The sequence below is a fragment of the Charadrius vociferus genome, unplaced genomic scaffold (assembly GCF_000708025.1).
Source record: "Charadrius vociferus isolate BGI_N301 unplaced genomic scaffold, ASM70802v2 scaffold1028, whole genome shotgun sequence".
Lineage (NCBI taxonomy): Eukaryota > Metazoa > Chordata > Aves > Charadriiformes > Charadriidae > Charadrius > Charadrius vociferus.
The window spans coordinates 430,011-454,361 of NW_009649564.1; the positions used below are offsets into that span (position 1 = coordinate 430,011).

General features: G+C 38.1%; 1 protein-coding gene across 4 annotated transcripts in view; it reads left to right on the forward strand.

Moving 5' to 3' along the window:
• BANP (BTG3 associated nuclear protein) overlaps nucleotides 1-23,497 on the forward strand; it is a 140,497-nt gene extending 117,000 nt beyond the window's left edge. For 3 of the 4 annotated variants that reach the window (XM_009890037.1, XM_009890041.1, XM_009890040.1), the window contains 2 exons: nucleotides 18,503-18,646; nucleotides 22,877-22,948. In XM_009890037.1, the coding sequence (XP_009888339.1) occupies nucleotides 18,503-18,646; nucleotides 22,877-22,948 (216 nt within the window). Of the gene's footprint in view, nucleotides 1-18,502; nucleotides 18,647-22,876 lie in introns of all 4 variants that reach the window. The other variant, XM_009890039.1, reaches the window with a different exon arrangement.
• The last annotated feature ends 854 nt before the right edge of the window (nucleotides 23,498-24,351 follow it).

Here is a 24,351-nt window from a genome sequence, read left to right on the forward strand (position 1 = left end):
GGAGCTGCTGCGTTCTGGTCTCTTGCTCGTTAGAGACCCTGAAGAGTCCAAAGGGAGCTGTATAACGTAACCATTTCCCTGTGCCCTAATGCCTTAGAAATTCATTTATGAATGTCAGCAACTGCAGCTATGTTTTATGTAATGAGATCTGTAATGGTTTAAAGACATGCATCAATCTGTGTGGCGCTGGCTGGTACTCTCAAAGGAGCTCTTTGTAAATAAAGCTGTAATAGGTCTGGGACTGGCCCGTGTGGGTCTCTGAAAAGACGGCAGTAGATGTCACCCATGGTTTGGTTCAAAATGACGGTACATTTTTACAGTGGTAGAAATTAGCACTGGAACAAATTTTGAACCTAGTGAAGAAATATCAAAGGTTGTCAAAGGTTCAAATTATAGTATTTCAATTGTAAATGTTACTTAGGACTAACCTTATCTCACCAAAAAAAAAGTTGAGGTTTTTTTTCCTTGAATTGCCTCTTGACATTTTGGAATATGTTAATACAATATTCAGCAAAAAATCTGGTGTGAACCCAGCAATTCAGCAGGTCATTAGCCAGAACAATGCTGGTATTTGCCACTGCTCTTCAGAAGTAGCACGGGGTTTCAGAACGGCTGAAAAATCTGCAAATCAGACGCAGCTCCAAGGGGCAAACCAGGAGCGTGTTTGTTTTGAAGTGACAAACTACAGCTGAATTCACCGTTCATTCAGTCTGCTCCCCAGTAGCGTGGAGAAACAAAATATTAAATTGTTGAGCCCTGGTAATAAAAATTTTGGGATTGCAGGCAGAGGAAGATCATTCCTGGACGATGCAGAAGTTTCCTTCTCTAAAACTACCGGCGCGAAGGACTTGAGCGTGTTCTGCGCACAGCAAATGTGCAGGCACAGGCTGCTGCGCGTTGGCCACGCATAGCTCACACACTCAAGGGTGGGACAAGATTTCATAGTCTTCCTCATCTCATTATTTCCAGCTGTCTATCTGATCACTCCGGCAATTAAATTAACCCCCGATCGGTCACATATAGGAAGTTGTCGTTGTTATGAAAATGAATAGAAATTTTCATTTCCATTTTGAGGTTTAAATTTTTCACAAAGCAGACTCTCAAGCCTATTAGAAAAGTTTATCTCTTCAGTGTTTGCCTGCTAGATTCTGTTTACCTTCATTTAAATTTTAAAATGTAATTATTAACTATTTTTGCTTTTTTTATAACACTGGCTAATCATGCTCTGTGATGTACACTGGTTTACTATTTATCTCAAGTGCTAAGGGTGGAAATTACTGAAGATTTTTTTAATCTGACTGTGGTTGAAAGGGAAAGAAATTTTTAAATTAATCTTTTTCAGTCCTGTTTTGTTACTTATCTCCTCCGTGACTTATTTACTCTACAGTGGGTTTCTTTGTGCTTTGTGTGATCTAATGTCTAAGTCATTCATGTGGGAAAATGCAGTAGGCACATTGGTAGGTAAATAAACACAAAGTATCAGAGGGAATACTCGGTAAGCTATAAATCTGCACCTTGAGGAGTCTGTTTTACCCCTTTCTTCTTTAACATGCTTTCATCTTTTTGCTGTGGGAAATACTTAAGTAGCATTTGCTACTACCTCCTCCTGAAATCCCATTCGCCCCCCTTCTCCCGAAAAAGCATCTGTAAGTGTGAAACTCGGCTTTAATGGAGGTTGTGAAAAAACTTTTGTAACGTGCACTTTGGAGTCCTTGCTTTTTGATTACAGCGAGATTCAACCAAAGATTTTTTCTAGAGGCAAACGTTGGTACCAGGAGAACAGGTTTCTGAGAACACTGTGGTGTTCAGGAAGAAATGATAAATGTAAAAGGAAATATTTCCAAAATTCCCATATTAACTGTGAATTCAGAGCCCAAGTCTGGCAGCGTTACTTAGCTGGAGTAATTTTTGTAAGTGTGAGTAGTCTCGCTGGTTGGCACACTGCAGCAAGGTCATTCAGGGTGCCTGTCTTAATGATCTTGTTATCTTGTTAATGATCTTGTTTGATTCAACATGTCTAACGTTGAATTTTTCAGAAAAAAAAGTAGCATATTCTGTATTAGATATAAAAAAAAGGCTTTTTATGAGCATATGCTATATGGAATCCTTATATTAATAGCATCTTGGCATTTTACATTCCCAAGGCAGTCTCAGAAACCATGCGAGGGCTGCAAATCTGGTTTAAGTGCTAGAATTTGTACCGGGACCAGATTTGATCAGGTCCAAATTTTTTTTTTCTTTTTAATAAAATGCTGAATCCATTTTAAGCCTTTATGAATCTCTGTAAGAAAGGCCAGCCATATAGAGTCAGACTCAGACTGTAGAATGGAAAGTTATTGCATGAATACAAATGTAAGTCAAAATAATCTATGCGTTAATGGGCTGGAAGAAGGAGTCACTTTTACTGATGCTTCTTTAAACTCCTTTAGTAACATTTTATGAATTGCTTTCAAACTGAGCTCGCTGTGGTCCTTGCTTCATGCTTACCTCTTAGCAGCCTTCAGTATAACATTATCAAGTCGTCACTTTTATTGCTGCATGGTTTTGATTTATGTTTTGGCCATCAAAGTTGCCAAAAGAAGATTATTTTATAGACAAGAGTATTTGGTAGATTCAGCTTTCTTTGTTCAGCAGTTTCCTCTATGCTCTCTAATAGCCTTAGTTTCCTAAGAATTAAAAATTTTGTTACCAGACATTTGTACTTCCCACGGACTAGAAAGAAGAAAGTTTCAAGTTGGTCAGGGAAAAGATTGTCAGCGGCCGGGGGAACATTCCTGCAACATGCTAGTGTTAGACGCTTTGATAATTCCTTTCTGATGTTATGAGAAAACCGCATTTTAAATGTCTTTGCTTTAAAAACTTGTGTTTTGATTGTAAAAATAAGTAATTTTAACCTTTTAAAAGCAAGATTTTATGCTGCTCTGGTGAGCTTTCGTTCTAGTTTCCAGTTGTGTGGCCACACACATGCACGGTGCCTGGTTTGGGGTGTGATTTTTTTTTTTTCTCCTCCTCTTCCCCCTTCATTGATACAAACTTTTCAGTATGTGGGTAGAACGTTAGTCAAGTTGAACTTAATGCATACAAGTATTACTGAACAAAAATATGTGCTTCTAGCATTTATTTTAGGTTATATGCTAGTTTTACGTTATCCCAGCTGGGTATTAAACTGAGTTACAGAACTGGCAGTATGTTGGGGAAAACCAGATGTGTACTCTAAGAAAACAATAGTTTTGGGTCCAGAGCTTTCATTGAAGTCTGCTTCAAATTCACACTCCATATTCCTCTCCCTTTCCTCACAAAAAAAAAAAAAAAATAAAAAAATTGAGACTTGTTCAAAAATGCATTTTAAAAAATCCAAATGATGATCGGAAAGTTTAACGTGTATGCAAATGCTATCTGGTTATGGCTTCAGAAAGCGAAGACCTTTGGCTGGCCTGGAGGCTCAGCTGGTAGCAAAATATATTGCCGTATGGGAGACTCTGATTTAAGTTCAACCACAGGCCATTAATGTCTGAAAGCTCCACATAGGTGAAACTTTGAGCTCTACAGAGAAGTAGTAGAGGATTCGGAGACAGCGTTACTGATGGGTGGTTCCTGTAATTACATCCCAAAGTAATTGCCATGGATTTCACTGAAGTGGAAAATGAACGCAAATGGTAAACAAATGGGTGGATAAATGATAGTGCACGGAGGTAAGTGCACAGAACCTTGGAGAACCACTGAGACTGGTGCTCTTGAAGGGTAAAATTGCCCTGACAACAGACATATGGTTAAAGTTTAGTTCACAGGGGAGAACAGGCACTCAAATACTGTGCCAATTGGTCGTCCCCCCCCCCCCCAAAAAAAAAGGCATTTTAATGATTTATAGCAGAACAGGGTGTATGTGTTACCTAATGTGTTTAGAATGACTTGATACAGTTTTCTAAGCAATGCAGGAAGTGAAGTGGATAAACAATCACTTCTTACTCTTATTTGTTCAAAATTTAAACAGCAGAGTTTGGGTTATCATCTGTAATATTAGTTTCCATGAAAATGCTTTCCCGTGTAAGCAAACTTGCAGAACTTCACGCCATAGGCTAATACATGCAAGCAGAAAATAAATTTTGAAAATCACTAGCAGAAAAAGTATTTTACTTGTGTTCTCAATGAGGGATGTAACTGGCAATTCGCATTTTTAAGAATTTGTATAATTGTTAAATGTCAGGTTACTGGCTTCAGCTTGAGAAAAATAAAGGAGGAAATTAATTCGGTAACCAGGCATTCATTTGCAACAGTGGGAAAGTATCATCTGCAGTACTGTAACATGCAGTACATGACTTAGTCAAAGTGACACTCTGTTAGGATTCATTTTATTTTATCACTTTGCAATGATGCAAACACGCTTATTCTAATTTAAAGTGAAAGAAGCACCAATTCCCAAGCTCTCCTCCTGCGTATTAGAAACATTTGTCCGCTCAGTCAATGCACTAAGTGGGGAAAGCGCGAGCGAAGTTCCGTTCCCGAGCAGGCTTCTGGTGGAGGAGCTGAGTGGAAACGATATGGCTTCATGTGGAGAGAAGTATATATAACTGGTGTCTTATCTGTGAACTTTGATGGAAATCAGAGGATGGTGATTTGTGTTAGTCTAACGTTATTACATTTGTCAAAAAGAGGATAGTTTTAAAAATGACAGCGGATATATGTAAGAGCATCCACTTTAATGAAAGAAATCAATCATTTTTCCTAATTGCTTTTGTTTGAGAACTGTTGTCTGAAAATGTTTTTGACGTGAAACTTAAGATTTTCTGAGTTGGAACATGATATATAGCTTATAATATACATTACATCTGCTTTCAGTTTGGGTCATCGTTGGAACACACTGAGCAGTTCACAGCGACACTATCTCTTTCAGTGTGAATAATTTAAATGGAGTAGATAAAGCTTCTATTATTTTGGATTCTTTTTACATGAACTTTACTAGTAGATAAAAGCCAAGATTAGAGATACAGTTGGGTGTTTTAATTCTCTTCCTACCAATATCCTGTAATCTTTTGTATGGGTACTTGGAGAAGTCCAGGTGGTTTTGTCATACGTTTTTCATTCTAAAAACCAGCCATTTCGTATGTTTATTTCTATACTAAATTCTGGAGTACATATTCCCCTTACAAATGTATGTACCCTACTATAATATGAATTGTACTCCTTGGGTTTTTGTTTCTTCCAGCTATCTGTCATTCCTGTCTATTTGGAGATTTGGGTGGAAAAGCAAAACCAGAGAAGACAGACGCTTTCACTTTCTGGATTCCTTTCCTATCTATGCAAATCAGAGAGCATCTTCTCTTAGGGCTTGGGTTTGTTAAAGGGAGAACCCCAAGTGGTTGAGTCTCTGCTTTTAAATTTCTGTCCAGTTTACACTTTCTTGTCCTTCTTGAGATTCTTTCTTGAATTATGTCCACAGTGTTATTTTTTGTGCAAGTTTCTGTAAGAGACTTATTAATCTAATTCAGGTAATTCTCAGGAGTACTGCTTTCTTATTTAAGTATTCTTTAATTGAGAAGTACTGGCTTATAACTTTCTCCAACTTCTGATTTATAGTCCAGGCACAGTTACAGTTAACTCCTCACTGGGGTTGTTCCTACCATTTTTCTTCTGCTTTTCTTTTGAAGCCATTATGTACTTCTGATACTGATTGATATAAATTGAGCTGATTACATCATTTCATAATTAAAGTGCAGGAGGCAGAATATTCATTTTCTTTTCCTTCGGACTTTTCCTGAGCACCGCAGTACTAGAACTTTTCCGTTCCTCTGTGTGTAAAAGGCTCATGCCGTCGTCGCATGTGCTTTTTTTTTCCCCATCCATATTTCTCCAACTTAATGGGATCCTGCAGTGTACGGTAGGAGCAGTGTTTTGTTACCCTAGCAACAACAGCCAAACTTTCAGATGTTATTTTGCTAGTATTTAAAAAAAAAAATAATAAAAAAAAAAAAAATCACTGCCAGTTATGATGTAAACATTTGCAGTCCCCCCCAATGTCTTTTCTTTCTGGAATCAAAGTAAAATCACTGCTCTGAGGGGAAACTGATAAATTGTTTTAGACATTTTAAAGCAAAATAACAGATGTGTGTGATTCTGGTAGATCCTCGGTGATCTGGTCTTACTATTTTTAAGTGGCATATTTACTGCTAGCCTCATCGGAGGAGATGTACCCTCTCTTCAGCACTGGGAGTCCAAATTCTAGTTTTAAGTTATTTATGAAAGGATTGAATGCTATTTCTGCTGAAATTGCCTGAAGACTTTAGCAGAATTTCATAGTAAATGCTGAAAGTACTTCTGCATTTATCTTGACCTTTTGTTTTAAGCATAACTAATCCCATCAGGAATTTGAGGCGGGAGGATGGGACCAGCACAGTGACATTTAAAGCCATGTTTACATTTATTAGAGGAGCAGGGACTTGTCACTTAAAAATGTAAGGGAAGATGGTCCTTTAGGACTGAGTTATCCTATCCCTCTTGGCTAGGTTATGTCACAACAAGAAATTTCCCACCAGCCAGATGCCGTGTGAGTCACCATTTATTATTCACTTGAATAACCTTTATCAGTGCTGGTCAGTCGGAGGGAGTCTGGGTCACTCTGTATGACTTGTTTCTTGAGCTTTTGCACTCGGCAGCTACAGCTTAGTAAGATTTCTTTGACACTGTAGTATTTTTCTCTGAACTATCCAGCCATTTCTTAATAGCACTCAGTTGTACATTGAATAAAACCCAAAAATAACATTGTGTCGGGGGAAAAAAAACAAAAACATTTAAGCCAAAGGCTTCTTTAGTATTGCTCAAAATAGTGAATTATTGCAGAGAGATTTAATTGTCTACTCTTGAAAAACCTTTCTTTTGGAAGTAGTTCCGTCAGTTTTATCGTACTTACTGCTAGCAGTAACCCATTTCATCACAAAATGTTGCAATTGCGTAGATTTCAATAATCTTTATTGTTCTTAGATTGAATTGACTCAAAAGATTTTGCAAGCTATAACAGAATGTCGAAGGCTGAGCTGAGCTGGAATGCTTAGTTACGTATTCCTGTCTTGTCTTCTTTCTTGCCAAAAGGGGATTGGGATACATGAAATAATTTTTGGTGGGTTGATGACCTGGCAGTCACATCTCCATATGCATGCATGCAGCTCGTATGATGTAAAACATTGTTTCACCAGAAAAGAGATGGATTAACCAGAGCCTTGCCTTCAGAAGAGAAAGCGGGCACAAAATACCAAAACTACCTAATTTAGGGAACTCTGGCAGGTGCAGGTATATCAAACTACCTTTTGTATAGGTGTAACAGCTGAAATTAAACTGTAGGTTGTGGTTTGGCCAGTGCAACATCTGAAAAGAGCAGTCAGTTAACCACAGAGTTGTTTTGAGAAGTTTCCCTTAGTGGGCGATTTACTAAGAGTATCTTCATACAAAAGATGAGTCAGATGTATGATACAGATTTCCTTACAAGCCTCATACTTCCAAATAGCCTCTTTAATTCGATACAGTGAATTTCGATGAGGTAACTCTTCTTTCCGTAACCAAGTAATTTTTACTGAAATTACATCCGCAGCTGAACTGCCAATTAATTATAATTAAGTTTTGCACATGTGCTAGTTTCAAGTGTATTTTCAGTGAAAGTCTGTGTTTTGTTTTGGTGTATTTTACACCATTTTATAGGGCCTGAGCCCGTCTCTACTTTCAAGTCAAAGGAAGGACGCCACTTGGCTTCCATGGGGTTTGACCTCGAGACATGCTGAGACAACACCTCTTTGCTTTGTTATCTGTTGATGCTGGCAGGTCTACCTGTGATACTGACTTAAAATAGAATACTGCTGATGTACACGTGGACTACTTAGAGATAGGATTTCATATAATCTCATTGTATTTAGATCACATGATACAAAGCCTAATTTAGGCTGGTATTTCTTAGTAATTAACTTTGCAGCCCTTTCAGCCAGAGCTCGTAGATAAAGTTTTAATTATGCTGATTACCCTTTTGTGTTCAACACCAACCACTTCTCAAAGGAGCTGTTAGTCTGTTGAGGGACCCCCCACTTGGCCATGTAAGAGTATGACCCAGTGAAAGTGTGAGATGCTTTTAACAACTGCACCTTTGTCTTTAGGTGTTTGGTTAAATGTAGGCAGGATGCGTTTAACTGGGAGAGAGCTCATGAGCCTGGTGGATTTTTTTTTTTTGTATGTTATGTGTTTTTGAATACTACATACCAAAAAAGGGGTTGGCTTGCTTATTCCAGTTGGATTGTGCTTAGGAAAGGGTCAGAGAGACAGTGATGGTACGGGCAGGTGTTTCTTTAAAAAAAGTTAACATAAGCTGTGTTAATTTGGTGTTTTTCTGACCCTTATGTTTCTCCAGTTTATTTACCAAATTAGATGTGAACACTTTTCAAAGACCTCAGAATATCTTTTTATAAATGTATTTTTTTTAAAAAAAAAAAAAAAAAGCTTGTACAGGGAATGTTAATAAAAGATCATGAAACTCTGCTACGCTTTCTCTTCCAAAACTTCATGCCGTTCTTTGCATCTCATTTTTCTTTGCCCGGGGCCTATTACAACATTTTGCTGACGGCTGCTACTCTCCATAAAACCATAGCGCTGGAAAGTATTGGAGTTAGTCTTCAGAGGCAGAGGCTTGCTCTCCCTGGGAATCACTGAAACGGAGCTTTAGGGAAGCAAGGTGGTGTGTTGTGAAAGGGCTTTTGAAGATGCAGATGGTTTAAATACGCCAAGCCACAATTTGCCATCACTTATCAAGCTCAATCCCACCGCAGTAGTCAGAAAGATAGACATTTTTGTAAAGTTAGTTTAAGTAACCACAATAGCTGCAGTTTGTGTTCATGCATTTCTCCAAGTTTTGTACAGGCGCATTAAGGGAATCTCAGAGTAGACATTACTGAGTAGATCTGTGCTGCGCTATGTACTCAAAGTAAAAGCAGATGAGATGCTTTATTATTTGTTATGCAAGGAAATAATGCCGCTGATAAAAATGTGCTCTGGAATTATTCTTTTCATTTTTCCACACTTGGTAGAGCTGAAATCAGTTTCACTTTTCATGCCGTTTAGTTTGGGGAATTTAAAGGAGGTGCTCTCAGTTATATGACTCTGTAGGGGTGTTAGTTAATGAAGTTTTGACAGATTTAAGGTCACGTTTTGCATGGTTCAATTCAGCACACTTAGAAATACACAGCAGGGAGAGTTCCTTTCTCTGTGAACTACTAAATATTAGACTTTTATATATGCTGAATTTATTTTTGTATTGGCATATTTTATGTAGGAAATAAATAGCAAATTTAGGTACAGGTTGTTGTTGGAGTGAGGAATGACTCTAAGTAAAGCTTTATGGACTAGATCATTAACTTCAGAATGATAACCTAATCTTTAAGAGCAGTGGATCCTTTTTATATTGTTTCCAGTTACTTCAGATCAAACATACTTCTATTTTAAAAGAAACATATTGGGACCTTAATGGGAATATATTACCTTAATGTTACCAAGGCTCTTGCAGTGTAATTTTCTGCAAAACCCCTATCTTACAACACTGCAATATTTGAGGACGGGTGAGTGGAGCAATTTGATTTTGAGTGATGGAAACGGCCAACAGGATACATGATGTGGGGACTCCGACTTTGTTAGTTGCTTAATTACCACGCGGTCTCTCAGAACCATTTTTTTTTTTCCCCTCTCTCTTCTCTTCTTCCCTGCATAGCCCAGTCCATACCTGGTATCTTGCTGAAGTGGAAAAGGGGAATCATAGCCAAATCTTTTCTTTGGTATGGGGTGTCTGGGCACGGAAATTGAGGAGTGCGTTTTTAATGTAATAAATACGCCTGGTTTAGAGGAAGCGTTTAGAAGGTAATTAGCAAAGAATTAAAACATGTTAGTATACTTAATGTGAATCAGCATTATTTTATTAAAAATGGGCTTGTTTATGTGAGCTTGATTGACACTATACTCATTTGCTTTCTATTTCCAACATGCTGTTCCGATCATTTGAAAATGTAGTCCTAAAGGAAATGATTGAAGCCAGTGTTAAATTTATTCAAAAGAATTTAGTTGATATATTGCAAAAAGTAATTTTAAGCCTTCCAATTTGTATTTTGTGGTGTTTACGCACAAATATCTTTGACTAGTGCTAGTCAGTATTTTAATCAAAGATATGAAAGAAAATGAATAATTAGTGATATGTAAATGGCAGTGTTATTAAATGCTAAGTAAAGAAAGTTAACAGGTCATGTTTATACTCTGACCTAGATTACTAGATATGATTGACTCAGCCTGCCTTTTAATAAAGCTAGACGCAAAGTAATGCATCTTTCTAAGAACAAATATTCCAGAATTATTTTTTTATACTGGTGAATGTTTGGTGGCCAGCCTGATAGGATAAAATATAATTTCACCTCCCAAACCTTTTCCTGCAGGGAGTAATGAGAAGACACAGAAGATGGGGCGGTATGTTCTATGATCCATGCTATTCTGTCAATTGAAATATTTAAAAGAAAGATGGGATTGCCTCTAAAAGAGATGTTGTACTTCAAAAAGCAGCTGTAGTTGTCATGGGAAGTGCTTTGTGTGAGGGTCTTTAATTTATGCCATGTAATACAAACTAGACAATGATCAGCCCTTTGTAACAGTAAAATGGAAAAACCTGTGAATTTCTGGAAACTCTCTGGTGGCTGGATATGAAACGCAGTATTAGAGTACACAGTACAGCCTAGAGGCTTTTTTCTGTTGTGGTGGTGCTGGTAATAATGAAATGATAATCCGAACAAGTTCAGCTTGAAAATTAAAAAATTAGTATATGTGATTATTTTGGAAAAAATGTGAGCGATACGTATTTTGGCTTTTTCCTTTACTTTAGTGTGATCTTAGTATAAGGTCAGACATACAGCAGCCATCAAAACACACCTTATAAAGAAGAAAAGCCTCATATTTTGGAGGCTTCTGCTTAAAAAAGGGTTGCCAATAAATGATCTAAAGGATGGGTTACATCTTCCATGTGCTTGCTTGCACCTCTGTGTTCTTCTCTTCACTAGTTACTGGGAGAGAAAATCTGCAGATTTTCTCTGCAACACTGTGACTCATCTGTCTTTCTTATCTTTTTGGACGAGGAACTTCCAGTCTTTTATTGCTGTTAATATTTTGAAAAGTTTGGGAGATAAAACCTAGTCCTTAAAACTGTCTTGTAATTCTGTCAAAATACTTATTGCTTAAGTACAGCGTAGAAAGCATGCAGCAATACGTAGTGATCCTTGTTCCTTATTGTTAGCTGTATGTTTGTTCGGGTTGAATGTAAATTTATTTCTCCGGAAAGATAACACATCATCAGGCTATATGCATTCTTACTTTATATACATATGGGATAGATAACTAGAGTGTAAGGGTTATGGTGGTTTTCAATGAATACTGCTTGATCATAGCCTGAAGAGGACTGCTTCTTCAAGAACAGTTAGGTCAGGCTGTCCTTTGCTGCCATTCCTTTTTGTCATGTTAATACTTTAATTTTATTGGAACTGGACTGTAAAATCACCAAAATAACTTGTATCAAGCACCATGGGATATGAGCTTTTCAGTACACCTGACCTTGGTTAAATTGAACCGATGGCTTAAAGAGGACCTGACCTTGGTTAAATTGAACCGATGGCTTAAAGAGGAAGGGGTGTAAAGTAGGTCAAGTTACCGATTTTCCTTTATACTTTAGTATCCTCTGTACTGGACTTGCTTCCTAGTGTTGGGTCGTGCTCTGCTTCATTGAGTGAAATGAGGAACTACAAAAGTTCTTCTTATAGAAGAAAATCTTGGGGTTTTTCATACAGGTCCACTCTTTTGGCATTCTGCATTGCCTGTTCCAGATTCCTTAGTAAATGCCAAGGTGAGGGAGACTTTGATTAGTTTAAGCCTCTGATGTTTTTATGGAACTCATTAATTTCTGGTGCTAAAAAATTTTGAGTTCTGCACCTAAATATGGAGTCTAGTTGCCCCAGGAAACCCATCTGTAAGCATGTAAATAAATGTTTTGTTGGCACTAAATACAGTGGATGTTTTTAGTCTTGACGTTCCATGAAGAAAAACTTCATGACTGAAAAGAATCAGGTAGAGGGAGTTATCGTATTTAAGTGAACATGTTTATCAGCAAAGCCTCTTACCGTTTGAAGGAGCTGTGTTTGCTCTGTGAATGTATTCATGTGGTTTTGCCATCAATGATGAATGACAGTGTAGGAGAATGATAGGTAGGTATTTTCTTAATTTTTTATTACCTAGTAATCACCTGAACCCATAACCATCCTTACACTTTTGGGCCCAAACTGTCCTTTTTATTAATGTCTTAGCTAGAGCATGTCACTGGGATCTTTCCTTTTTCATATGCACAACTCATTTCTTTTGTGCGACATTTGCTGAAATGGTTACTTGCTGGCTATAAGCCTTACAGGATTTTCAGATGTGAGCCTTCTATAAACAACCACTCTTTCAGTGATTCAAACCTCATTTTTTTTTAAAGAAACGTCATCTTTTATTGCATTCCTGCAATAGAAATGGGAAGAAAAGATGGAAAAAAGACACCAAAATGCCAGTGTGTCTTGTTTTTGAGCTTTTTATAGGTAGGCAAACATATGTGCTTGCCTAGATTAATAAAAAAGCTCACAACAACAGTAGCAAGAATGTGTTATAGAAGGTTCAATCTGGAAAGGACCAGGCTGAGGAATGGACTTTTTTGGTAAACAAACTTCAGCTATCCCAAAACAGTTACCTATTTTTGAAGACAGGGGTCTAGAGAAAAGTTTTGAGTTATGGGTTTCTAGGAGAATAATTCTCAGTGATAAGTAAATTCAGCAGAGGATGTGATATGTATTGAACCATGGTTGGAAACTATGCTTGAATAATTTTGGAAAAACTGAAGGAAAACCTATTACATTTTAATCTTTTTTTAAAAAATTTATTTCCTGCCCTGGCAGTTGAATGTTAAATGGGAACTATTAGTTATGGGCTAAAATAGTCTTTAAATGGAAAGAAGGGAGCAGAGAAAGTAGCTGTTTTTCATTATTAATACTAATTTTATTATTGTGTTTTAAATGGCAAGCATCTTGCTGAAGAGGGACAAAATCCAGAAATCCAGGACCTTCAGGCTCAATAGCTTGCATGTCCCAAATCATCAAGACTTTGAAGAGAGAATGATAGAGGAAAAAAGGTGGAGAGATGAGTGAAAAAAAAAGAGAAAGAGAAAGGCAGAGATACAGGTCAGTGGGATACCACTGCAAAGGTCTGTGCTTCTGCTGCAGTTCCGATCAGGAAGCCTCAGTTTGTGTTAGTGTTTCGGTAAGGAGGGACAGAGAATGTCCTTATGGGCACAATATGCTTTGAGCAGGTAGGAGGGTGCTGTCTGTCCCTTAGCTCATTTTATCAAATCTGTCAGCTCTCATATCTCTCATCGAAAGCTTATAGAGCTTTAAGGAAAATAAATGCTTGGTCAAAGAGACTGTGGTTCTGTATTCACGAACAATGCCAAGAGTTCACACTTCATTTTAAACATCCGAACAAAATACTTTTCCTTCTGGTATTTCTAGGACCGTTTAAAATCAGAACTAATAGAAATGCATTTATGTTTCTCTCTGAAGGTGTTAGGGAACTTTTTCTTATTCTGAAAGTTGATGGGAATAGCGAGAGAAGGGGCTTGGTCATTTAGGCAAGTTGTCTTCACCAGGGTCACCACGCAATGTGGCAGTCTTTGAGGCAACAAGGTCTGGGGCATGAAGGCTTGCAAAGATTGAGCTAGGTCACAAAATGTGTTTGAGAGCATTGGTAGCATTGAAGGATTCTCAAAGACATATATCTCAAAGATATTCTCAAATATCTTACAGACATTTCCTAAAGTATGCTGTTTTTTCTTGATAAACATTTTTCATTAGGTTTTCTATTTGGGAGAAGCACGTATCTGTGGTTGTAACTGCAAGCTGAAAGAACAGAAGAATTTCGTGAGCTGCTCTGTTCCAGCTGTGCAATTGCTTATGCTTGCAGTGGAAATAATTGTGCAATGTAAAGAGTGTGCTCCGGCTCCGCAAGAGCTAAAGATCTTGTCACTGTTAAGACAATTTTTTACCGCTGTCGGCAAGCAATAGTAGATGACCAAACGTACTTTTTCCAAATACTCCACTGAATTATTTGAGAAAAACTATTTTTTGGTCGTCTTGTTAATTTTAAAGGGCACTCTGTTTTAGGAACGTTTTCAGCCTTGACTTGAACTCTGACTAGCCTGAGCTAGCTTGAGTGACATTCCATGTCAGGTGCTTCTGTGCTTTTGTGCCTGAGTGAAAGGGAAGGGTGACTTCGGGCCTCTTGTTCTGTGTGTGTTTTTAGAGCATTTATTAATCAATTTTGTTAGAAGCGAAGTTTATTATTTTTTCGGTTTGACCATATTCTGTTACCTGTTTTGGACCAGTAAGGCAGGGTGTTAGAGAAGCCCAGGGGAATTGGGAAGAGAAGTTCATTTTCAGCATAGATTGGTGTTTTTTTTTGATACAAATCCTTTATTTTAAGGACAAGGGCAGGTAAGAATTACAAAGTTAAAGTGTTGGTTTGGAAGTCAAGTGAGCAGCCAAAGAAAAGCCATGTATTTGCACCTGCCCCGTTTGCGATAAGCTCTGCTACCCAGCTCCTCCACGAATCCCATGTCACTTAAAGCCATTGATCCCTTTACGTCTTTAATTTTTGCTGCCTTGCTATAGTTTCATCTAAAACTTCTGACACGAACAGAATAAAACTATTAGGTGAGGCTGATTGAAGTTATAGGGCTGAAGTTAAATCCTGTTGTTCTATGGGGAAGCGTGGTCATACTGATTAGAGTCTGGTCAATCAACTTGAATCCACTCGCTGGACTCTGTCCTTTATTATGTTTGGTTATATCTGCTTGTCTTTCTGTCAACGTGTATTTTAAGGTAATTTCTTCCCCTGGGGACTTTCTCCCCTATTCCACTGTGAATACTCTGGAAGAAAAAGGTTTTGCAAATGCAAGCAGAATCTGAGGACCATAGCCAAACTTGCCAATCTATTTGCCCGAGTTAAGCTTTTCCTGAGCAAAATACTTATCAATACTGCTGTTTGTGAGAAGGAGAAGGGGTGATGGCAGACATAGTTCTTCAGCATAACAAATTTTTAGCATATTTTTAAAGATAGGATAGAAATATAATAGATTTATTTTAATTTCCAGTAGAGAAAATGTAATTTATTGCTGTTTTTAATATCGGTTCAGTTGGATTTTTCTATCTGGATACACTTGAGATTCTTGATAAATTACATTATCTTATGAATATGGTGTGGTTAGTTAAGTGATATCTTTAGTATGCTGCAGGTCCTCATCGTGTCACATGTCACAGAGATGTTCAGACATAGGAAGTGGGATCGAATGTTCCAGGCTGAGCCTCAGATTGTGTTGATCCTCTCTTTGGCTCAGCACGTTAAGCACAAGGTACTATGCCATTGAGGCTACAGAAACAGCAGTCCCTTTAAAAGAAAAAGGGAGGTGGGGGGTAAAGATGGCGATTATCCCTTTCTGCTCTCATCCACTTGTATCTTAATTTCAGAAGCTGTACAGGAATTCAAATAGAAACTGCAAAATAGTAATTTTGTGAGTGCTATCTATCAACAGGTATTAAAAAGAGCTTGTTGCTCATTCCTTCATTTAATAGTCACTCAGTTTAATTCAGATGGGATCTTTTCCCTGTTCTTGCTTTTATTCTCATTTGTTCAGTGACTGGTTATATGGCCAGTTATGCCACAATAACAAGCTAGGCAGTATTTAAAGAAATCTAAGACAGCTATTTATGTTAGCATGTGCTAGGTGGCAAAACATTAAGAAATCTGCATTTGATTATTCTGCTTTTAGTTTTAAAAGTCCAGACTGGGTTTTTTTTTTGTTCTCTCAGTGTTAGTAGTGTGTCATCAGTAGCTGATTTGTTTATGTGAACTGAGCAGTAAAAAGCTCTTTAGAGTGTTTCTGTGCTGTATTCTTCCCAGTGTATTGTACATAACACAGCTCTGTCCCTGTGTTTGCTCGATCAGGTTTCTAAATCTGATGTTTTGAAGCTAGAGGGGAAAAACACAAAAAAGGCAATTGCTAGAGAATAAACATATCAGTGCCATGTTCAATTTAGAGCCAATCACCTGATTTCCAAAACCCAAATAGTTTGGTGTAACACTAGTGGAATGGAATCTGTCTTGTGTGGCCACTCACTTCCATTATTGAATACTGAAGCCTGTAGTCATTGGGATCTGCACAAACAGGAGGAAAAGAAGGAAAAACTGTACTAATTGCAATTTTTTATAATGTTTGATGTCTAATCTCTCCAATATATTATCCTGTTTTTTCAAACTATAGAACTGGAAACCAAGCACCGTGTATGTAGCTATCACTGCTGTAGTCTTGAATTGGGATTAGAACACATTTAAATTTAACTGAGTTGTTTTTAATCTGGCTAGTTGGGGGGATTGGAGCAGCAGCAATCAATCTGTGACCTCATCAATGGAAAGTCATAAATACCCGCATTTGTCAGCCCCTGCTGACATTGGCATGTTGTCCATTTTACCTCTGTGAAAACTAGCTGAGCATCATTACATTCTATAAAAATGCTTCCCATTTCTTTGTGAATGAAGGCTTAATTACAAATCCAGCAGGAAGGTACAGTAGGAGAACAACATAACCATTTGCATGAAACCAAAAAGGAAAGTGTAATTTGACAGCAAAAAGTATTTTATGCAAATGTTGCTGGGATGGGTCCTTTGCAGGAAGCATGGTAAAGGTAGATTATCACTAGGAATCAAATAGGTCTGGTGTAAGAAAACACATAACAGTTATTTGATCTTCTCCAGATTGTGTGCTCTAAAAGGGAGTTCTTTTGAAGTGTGCTGGAAGGTGTGCAGCTGAGAACATACCATGAACTGGGGAAACTGGTACTATTATAAGTTTTAGGCTTCTTTGTTGTAAAGTCGTTTGTATATGAGAATGATGGACTTGCTCAGTTGCTCACAGTCATTCTGAGGTTTGTAGTTCAGAAATAAATGAGACAAAATACATTTAAGACCTGCAGGTAATCACTAGGACAGACTGTGATGTGGTTCTGACAGTGCGTATCATATAGTTCCAAAATAAATACCATAGGAAGAGATAATTTTGCTTACTCCTGTAAAAACAAGATGTAGCATCCTTTTGCAGTTTGATGCTGACTGTAGCTCAGAACACCCAAGATCCCTATAAAATCCTGACAACACCCCTGAAGGTCATTTATGGAGGTCACCTCTTTTTGCCTCCCACACTCCTTAGAGAAATTCTGGTCTACCCATTCCTTCACGGCCACCCACCCGCAGATCAGCTGAGAAATCATACTTTGTTGAGAAAAACCTTTGTTAAGAATATTATTTTTGTTCTTTGTTCTCTTTCCTTCATTTGAAAGATGTCTTTTGTTCGCTGTAGTTCAAATACCATAGTTTAAAAATACATCATTTCACGGCATATAGAAATTAAAATGGAATTCGTGTATTTCAACTGAATTAAAAAAATTAGATTGGGGGCTTGTCATTGTTTATGTACGTGTATTTAATTCTGATTTGTGTTTCAAGAAGTAGATTAAAATTAGTTTAATCTTGAGCAATCAACAAACTTGAACATAGGAAGTTCCATCTTAACACGAGGAGGGACATCCTTACTTTGAGGGTGGCAGAGCACTGGCACAGGCTGTCCAGAGAGGTGGTAGAGTCTCCCATGTTGGAGACGTTTCAAACCTGCCTGGGCACTGTCCTGTGCAACTTCTGTAAGTGCCCCTGCGCTGGCAGGGGGGTTGGACTGGATGATCTCCAGAGGTCCCTTCCAACCCTGACCATTCTGTGATTCTGTAATCACAAGAACATTTTTAAGCAAGCATTTTTAGACGGGTCAACTGTTTTTTGGTTTTTGAAGCCTATAGGTCTCCTATAGGCTTCACCAGTCAAAATGCAGATGTGTTTAGAGTAAGCATTAATTAGCATTAATTCTTAAATCTACACCTTAGTATACGATAGGAATATAAACGTTACTGTAATAATTTGTCAAAAGTTGAATGCCTTTGTCTGTGAGAAGGAGCATCTTGGATCTGTGTCTGTTTATGCAACAGTAAAAGCATTACCCAGCGATATTTTGTGTGCTGTTGACATTATGACACTCTTAGTGTAACCTGCACAGTGTATCCCACGTAGTCTTTGCAATAATCATTAATAGAATTATGAATTTCACAAGGCAAAGTGCAGCGAGCATCTAGTATGGGAATCTTTCCATATGCGTACCATGTCCCCTCGGAAACCCACATGATTTAAAGCAACTGTTACCGATAGACAACTTTTCTTGTGTTTCTTTTTAACGGTCTTTGGTTTTGCAGCTGTTTTAAGTTAGATGGTTCAGAATGCATTTCTGATTGTGGTTGTTTACAAGCTGCTTTCTCCATTGCTTCCCCTGCAGGTGTTGCAGGGTGCTCAGCTGATAGCTGTTGCTTCTGCTGAGCCTGCATCAGGGGGTGTTGATGGATCCCCGCTCCAAGGGAGTGATATCCAAGTCCAATATGTGCAGCTGACACCCGTGACAGACCACTCTGCGACTAATCAAGTATGTATATATTTTTTTTTTGCCATTTGAATGTACTTAACTTGATTGAAACATCTGTCAGATGAACTATATATCTATCCACAAATACTGCAGTCCCAATGAGTTTATGATCCTGTTTCCAAGCCGTTAAAGAAAAAAAAATCATCTATAATAAGAAACATCATTTTGTTAAAGGTATCATTTTTGTTAAAGGTCTTTGACTTTGCCTGCTTCTATGTTCTTGCTCGATGTCCCTAGAGAGTAGTTATTTTGGTCATCATTGTTTTTCTGCATCCTTGAAGGCTGAGAGCCATGTTAAAGGACAGGGCAAAAAAACTTGCTTGGAATCTATCCAAAAAGTATTTTTCAGACTGAGGTTTCTCTTAAAAATGTTATTCCCTTTCTGACAGCAGTTTTCCAGTTATTTTGATCAACAGCCTGGATTTCCCGCAGGAGTCGCAATGTTAGCAATTGTAAGTGAACATTTGATCCTCTCAGTTACGGTGGAGGAATTTTTTTTATTTTTTTTTTTTATATCAGTTTGAACAGTCATGTATCTGAGTCTACAAAAAGTTTCTCATCAGCTTGAAGCTGTGACTGGTGACAACACAAGAATGCTGACTTAAAACAGTTGTCAGAAATTTTTCTGAAGATGGTTACACATTCTTCTGTGAACCCCACTTAGCGAGCTTCTTTTCTAGAGAATGCCAAGTGGTTGGGAAAAAAAAAAAAAAAGCTGTTGCTTGCTAGCCAAAATACAATGGTATCCTTAGAAGCCAATATTAGAGTGGATTTTTGTCTGATACATACCCAGTTTTGTAGAGAATTCTGATCTGGCTACAAACATTTGGATATGGAGTTTCTTGAGGGAGGGTAAAAAAAAATAAAATAATGTATAAGAAATCAAGGGAACCATGTCCAGACTTTGCGTGAATGAAACTCAAGTGCTTGGTGCTTCTTCCGTGGGCAAGGCAATCTGCAGATCAGTTCACTATATGAAGTTCGAGTGCATTAGTTACCCCAGTGGCAAAGAGGGCCCCAAACAAAAGATGGAGCTGTGTTGCATGTTGTCGAAGTGCCGTCTGCGCTGGCTGGTGCAGGTAGGGAAGCCGGAGCTCTAAACTCTCCTAGTTGCTCCGCTCCACACTGGCTCCCCACCTGGATGCTACAAAGTGCTTTTCAGAAAAATTCTGCTCCCTGCTAAAAAGGATCGGGCTGCCGGGCATGTGAGCGTGCTGTGCTGTAAGATTACATTCTAGATTTCTGTACACGGATCTTCCCGTGTAGATGAGCCCTTAATAGTAATTTTTGCCTCTTGGCTAGATTTGTCTCTGCACTAACCTTCTCAGTATTTTATAGTCACTTGTAATGGTACACTAAGCAATAAGTGTTGCTACAGGGATCTTGCCTTATTTTATATAAATCCTCAAGTACTGCTGGTCCCATCCAATTAATAAAGCATATAGGTATCAGGTAGCGTGAGGTGTTTCTCGTGCTGCTGTCCTCTCTCCAGGCCTGGGAAATGCTCAAATTTACCTCCCACAGACTTTCTCCTGGGTCTGTTCCTCGTGCCTGTCCTCCATCCTCAGCTGCCACCTCTGATGGGCAGGAGGTTACGGAGTGCAGTTCTGAACACCAGCATCCGTCTCCCACACGACTGGCAGCCACCAGAGGAGTTACTTTTCTCTTCAGGGATGCTTTGCACCATGTTAGGTTTTAATATTGTGGTTAACCGCAGAGGTTTATAAAGAGCTGAAGAGAAGCAGAAAGGGAATGTGAAATAAGAATTGAGTATGAAAGGAAAACCGGACAAGACTAAAAATAAGTTTGGCATAAATATTTCCTCAGTTTACACAAACTAAAAACTAAGGGTCTGTTAATGAATTGGAGAAACCAGCTTGGTATTTGCATTACTCTGAGTTATATGGAGAACCCAATAGCTTTTTTGGCTAAAATTATGGAATAGTCTTACTCATTTTAGATCTCTTATCTGAAGGGAAGAGTCTTATCCGAAGGGAAAACCCTGTCAGTGAGGCTGTAGTGACACTTTTGTCTGTTTTCATATGGTTCTTTGCCAGGAAGCTGAGATGTCCTCAGTGATTTTGAATCTATTTATCAATCAAAGCTTATAAAAGTGGAGTTTATTATCCACCTGGGTTTGATGCTATGTCCTACACAAATTCTGTATTTGAAACACCACAACTGTGAGTTTATTTAATGTCTGAAAACAAGGCACCAGTTTTCTTACCTTCTTACCTGTGTAAACACAGACTATTAATACATGACTACTGTTTTGCTGGCATAAAATTGCAAATGTATGGAGGGAGGCATGGTTTGAAATCAGATGCATTTGAGTGATTTATGTTTCATTGGCTTGTTTTCATGTCTCGATAGCATTCTTACTTATAGCAACTTGCAAAATTTAGAAATACAGTATGTGATGGTGACAAAGAATATTTGGATTTATTCTGTGCTCAAATTCATATGCTGGTGGTAAATTTTGTTAGATTTGGGAAAAAACTTAATTCCAAATCTAAAGTATGCTTCTAATCCCTTTGAGCAGTCTTCTGCTTCTGGTCTAAATGTAGGATAAATGTTTGGTATTGCTGTTGTCATTATTATTTGATAATTATGTAACTTCAACACAGTTTTACGCTAATGGGAAAGAAAACTTTGATAGTCGCTTGAAAACTTAGCTGCTACCAAATTTAGAAATCTGATAGCATCATTCACCACTTTGGTACTAATTTATTGAATGTTTAAGTAAACCCTAAATTACCTATGAAGTTGAACAGAAAAAAAAATAAATCCTGAAGCTGTGTGCAATTACTGGCAACAAGGCAGAGAGGAGAAAAGAAATGATTTGGCAACAAAACCTTACTTTAGGAGCAAGGTTTTATAATGTTGAACTTCCAGTATTTTCAGTTGAATAAACAAGTTGTGACTGTATAGTAAAACCTAAAGGATTGGAAATCTAGTTGAGCTTCCGCCCGTGTGTCTTTGTGTATCATCTTGCAGGTGCTAGGCTGAGAGCATAAAGCAGGGCTTCAAGTAAGACTGTTTCATAACAGAAGTACTGCCACAGAAAAAATTCTGTATCCAGGGCGTTACATAAAGCATCTATTAGATGAATTTATGGAGGGGAAAATCCATCAAGGGCAGATCTCTGGAATCTGTGGGAGTGTACAGGAAAATATCATTAAACGCTTGCCCTTTTCTTGTAGTTTATCTGTGCTTGTGATATTGGCTGCTATCAGGGGAAGGCTTATTGGGTGTGATGGATTTTATCCAAGCCAATACAGCTGTTCTTAAATGCTATTCATCTTATAGCTCTAAAGATGGAGCTTCTTTCATAATCCAGTTTTTCTTACTCCAGCTAACTTGGCTAAAAAGTTTTCTATGGGATTATCTTTTCACAGCATTGTCAGACTACTGGGGAGGCAGTAATTTAATTTTTAAGGAGACTTCCTTTGAAAGCTTAAGTCAATTGTGTTTACTTTCTTTCACGGAGGACTATTTTTGCTTGGAAAGTGAGTAGAATCAGGCCTGTAGGAAGAATTTTATTTGAGAAAAAGTTCATTCTAGTAGTGCTATTCTCATTTTACACAAAATAGAGAAAGACTGCAGTGGGTAAAGTCAGCAGTTTTAGACCGTATCCTGCACCAGCTGGGGAATTTCCAAGCACAGGGCAAACAGGTAATTTTACACTCCTTACCTGCAACAGTTCTGTCACTCCGGGACTTCCTGCTGTCTTTTCTATGATCACCCTTGGTGGACTTTCCTTCCAGAGCACTGTTCAGCTCTGTACCCCTGAGCTGTCAGTACACGCGTCGTGCTGGTTCAAGCCCTTCCACAGCTTCGGCACGTGTTGTGCCAGACACGACTTTTATTTTGTTTCTTTTTAGAGCTGGTTCTTTTTTGGGAAGAGAGAGGGAATAATTGTTTTCTATTTGCTCTCTTCATGCCACTCATGATTTTATAGATCCTTATCATGATTTCATTATTTCAGCCTTCTCTTTCCAGCCTGAAGGGCATTAGTCTACTTAGTCTTCATGCGGACTCTTTATGTTATTTTTGGTGCCTTTGTAAGTGTATTCCCATTTCAACTCTGTCATAGAGCTGATATCCATGCAGTTTTTGCACTGGTATGTACACGAACTTCATATTAGTATAATATGTTCACATTCCCTTGGCTACACCAGTGGAAAGTACTTCTGTATTGATTTACTGATTCCATCTTTCCTTTTGCAGGGCACTGATACCCTTCAATCAGCAATCCAGCCAGAAATGCAGATAGAACATGGAGCGATCCAAATTCAGTAAGAGAATTGTGAAAAGCTGTGTCGACTGAGATGTCAGCGAACCACAGTCAGAAGTTAAGTGCTGTAGTCTTCATGCAACAACAGGAGGATGGAAAAGCCTATTAGACTCATGGTCACACCTCGGACATCTCCTGCAAACAGCAGGATGATCTGATGATCTGGTTGTCCTCACCTGGAATAAATCAGACCCATTTACTTAAATTGGAGCTACATCACTACATCAATTGAGGATCTGGCCTTCAGAAGAAATAAATGGTCTGCCCTTAGGTACACTTAGGGAGGAAAAAAGTCTTTCAGAAAGAGGGAAAGAAATCTAATGAATCAAAACCGTGAGACTAAATTAATGTTTCATCCTGTTCATTTCTTCTGTGAAATACACCATTTGAATGTCTGCAGATATCTTAGGAAGTGTATTGCTGCTTTGCAATACTTGCTTTACCACAGATAGAAGATCAAGAGCTCAAATATTTTTCACTGTTTAAACAGCTTTTTTTTATTTGCTATGGTGTTTATAACAAAAATGGAAAATATTTAAAAAAAGAAAAATCCCATAACTGCAAGTATTAGCCTTTTGCTGGTGTTTTCTGTTCAGTGTAATGAAAAATGTATTTGCAGAAGACTAACAATTTTGTTTGTACTGTTGCTTAACTACTTTTCTAGGGGAAAATGCTTTTAAATGCTGTAATTATGCATTTCTAATGAAAAATAAATGTGTATTTATGAATAGTGCAGCTCTAAGTTGCTCTCTGCCTTAGGAATGAATACGGTTTGACCGGACTGTGATGTAAGAGGGTAGTTCTGGAGTATTTGAAGACAGACGCTATCTGGCAAGCTCTGCTGTCAAACTGAGAAGTAAGATTAAGTCTATAAGGACGATATCACTCTTAGATCATGTTGTTATCTAAATTTCCAGTGCAAGAAAAATGTGATAGTTAAGCTTTTAAGTCTGCAAATCCTATTTTATACAATGAATTTATGAAATCATTTTTTAAGAACGTGAATGATTCTTCTGAGCTCTCTCCCTTTTACTTCCTCCTGCCTCCTTTGTCCCACCATTTGTGGCAATACCGCTGCTTGGGATTCATCCATAAAAAGCTGGGCTGCAGAAGTCTGATACCTATCTTGTTATCCAGCCTGCCAACAGCAAGGTGAAATCCTCTCCCCACTGAAATTTACGGGAAGTTTGATGCCAATTTCCAGAAAGCTACATTTTCATATTTGCTAAGCTTGAGTGGAAAGGATACATGTTTGCTGTAACCTGATTATCTTAATGGTGCACGTTTTAGAAAAACACAGTTTACTGGGGGAGGTGGTGCTTTGTATTTGTTTTTAAGCTGACTTGCTATATGGTTATTGTCAATATATGGCTCATAATGCATTTAATGTATTAATGAGTGGGACATA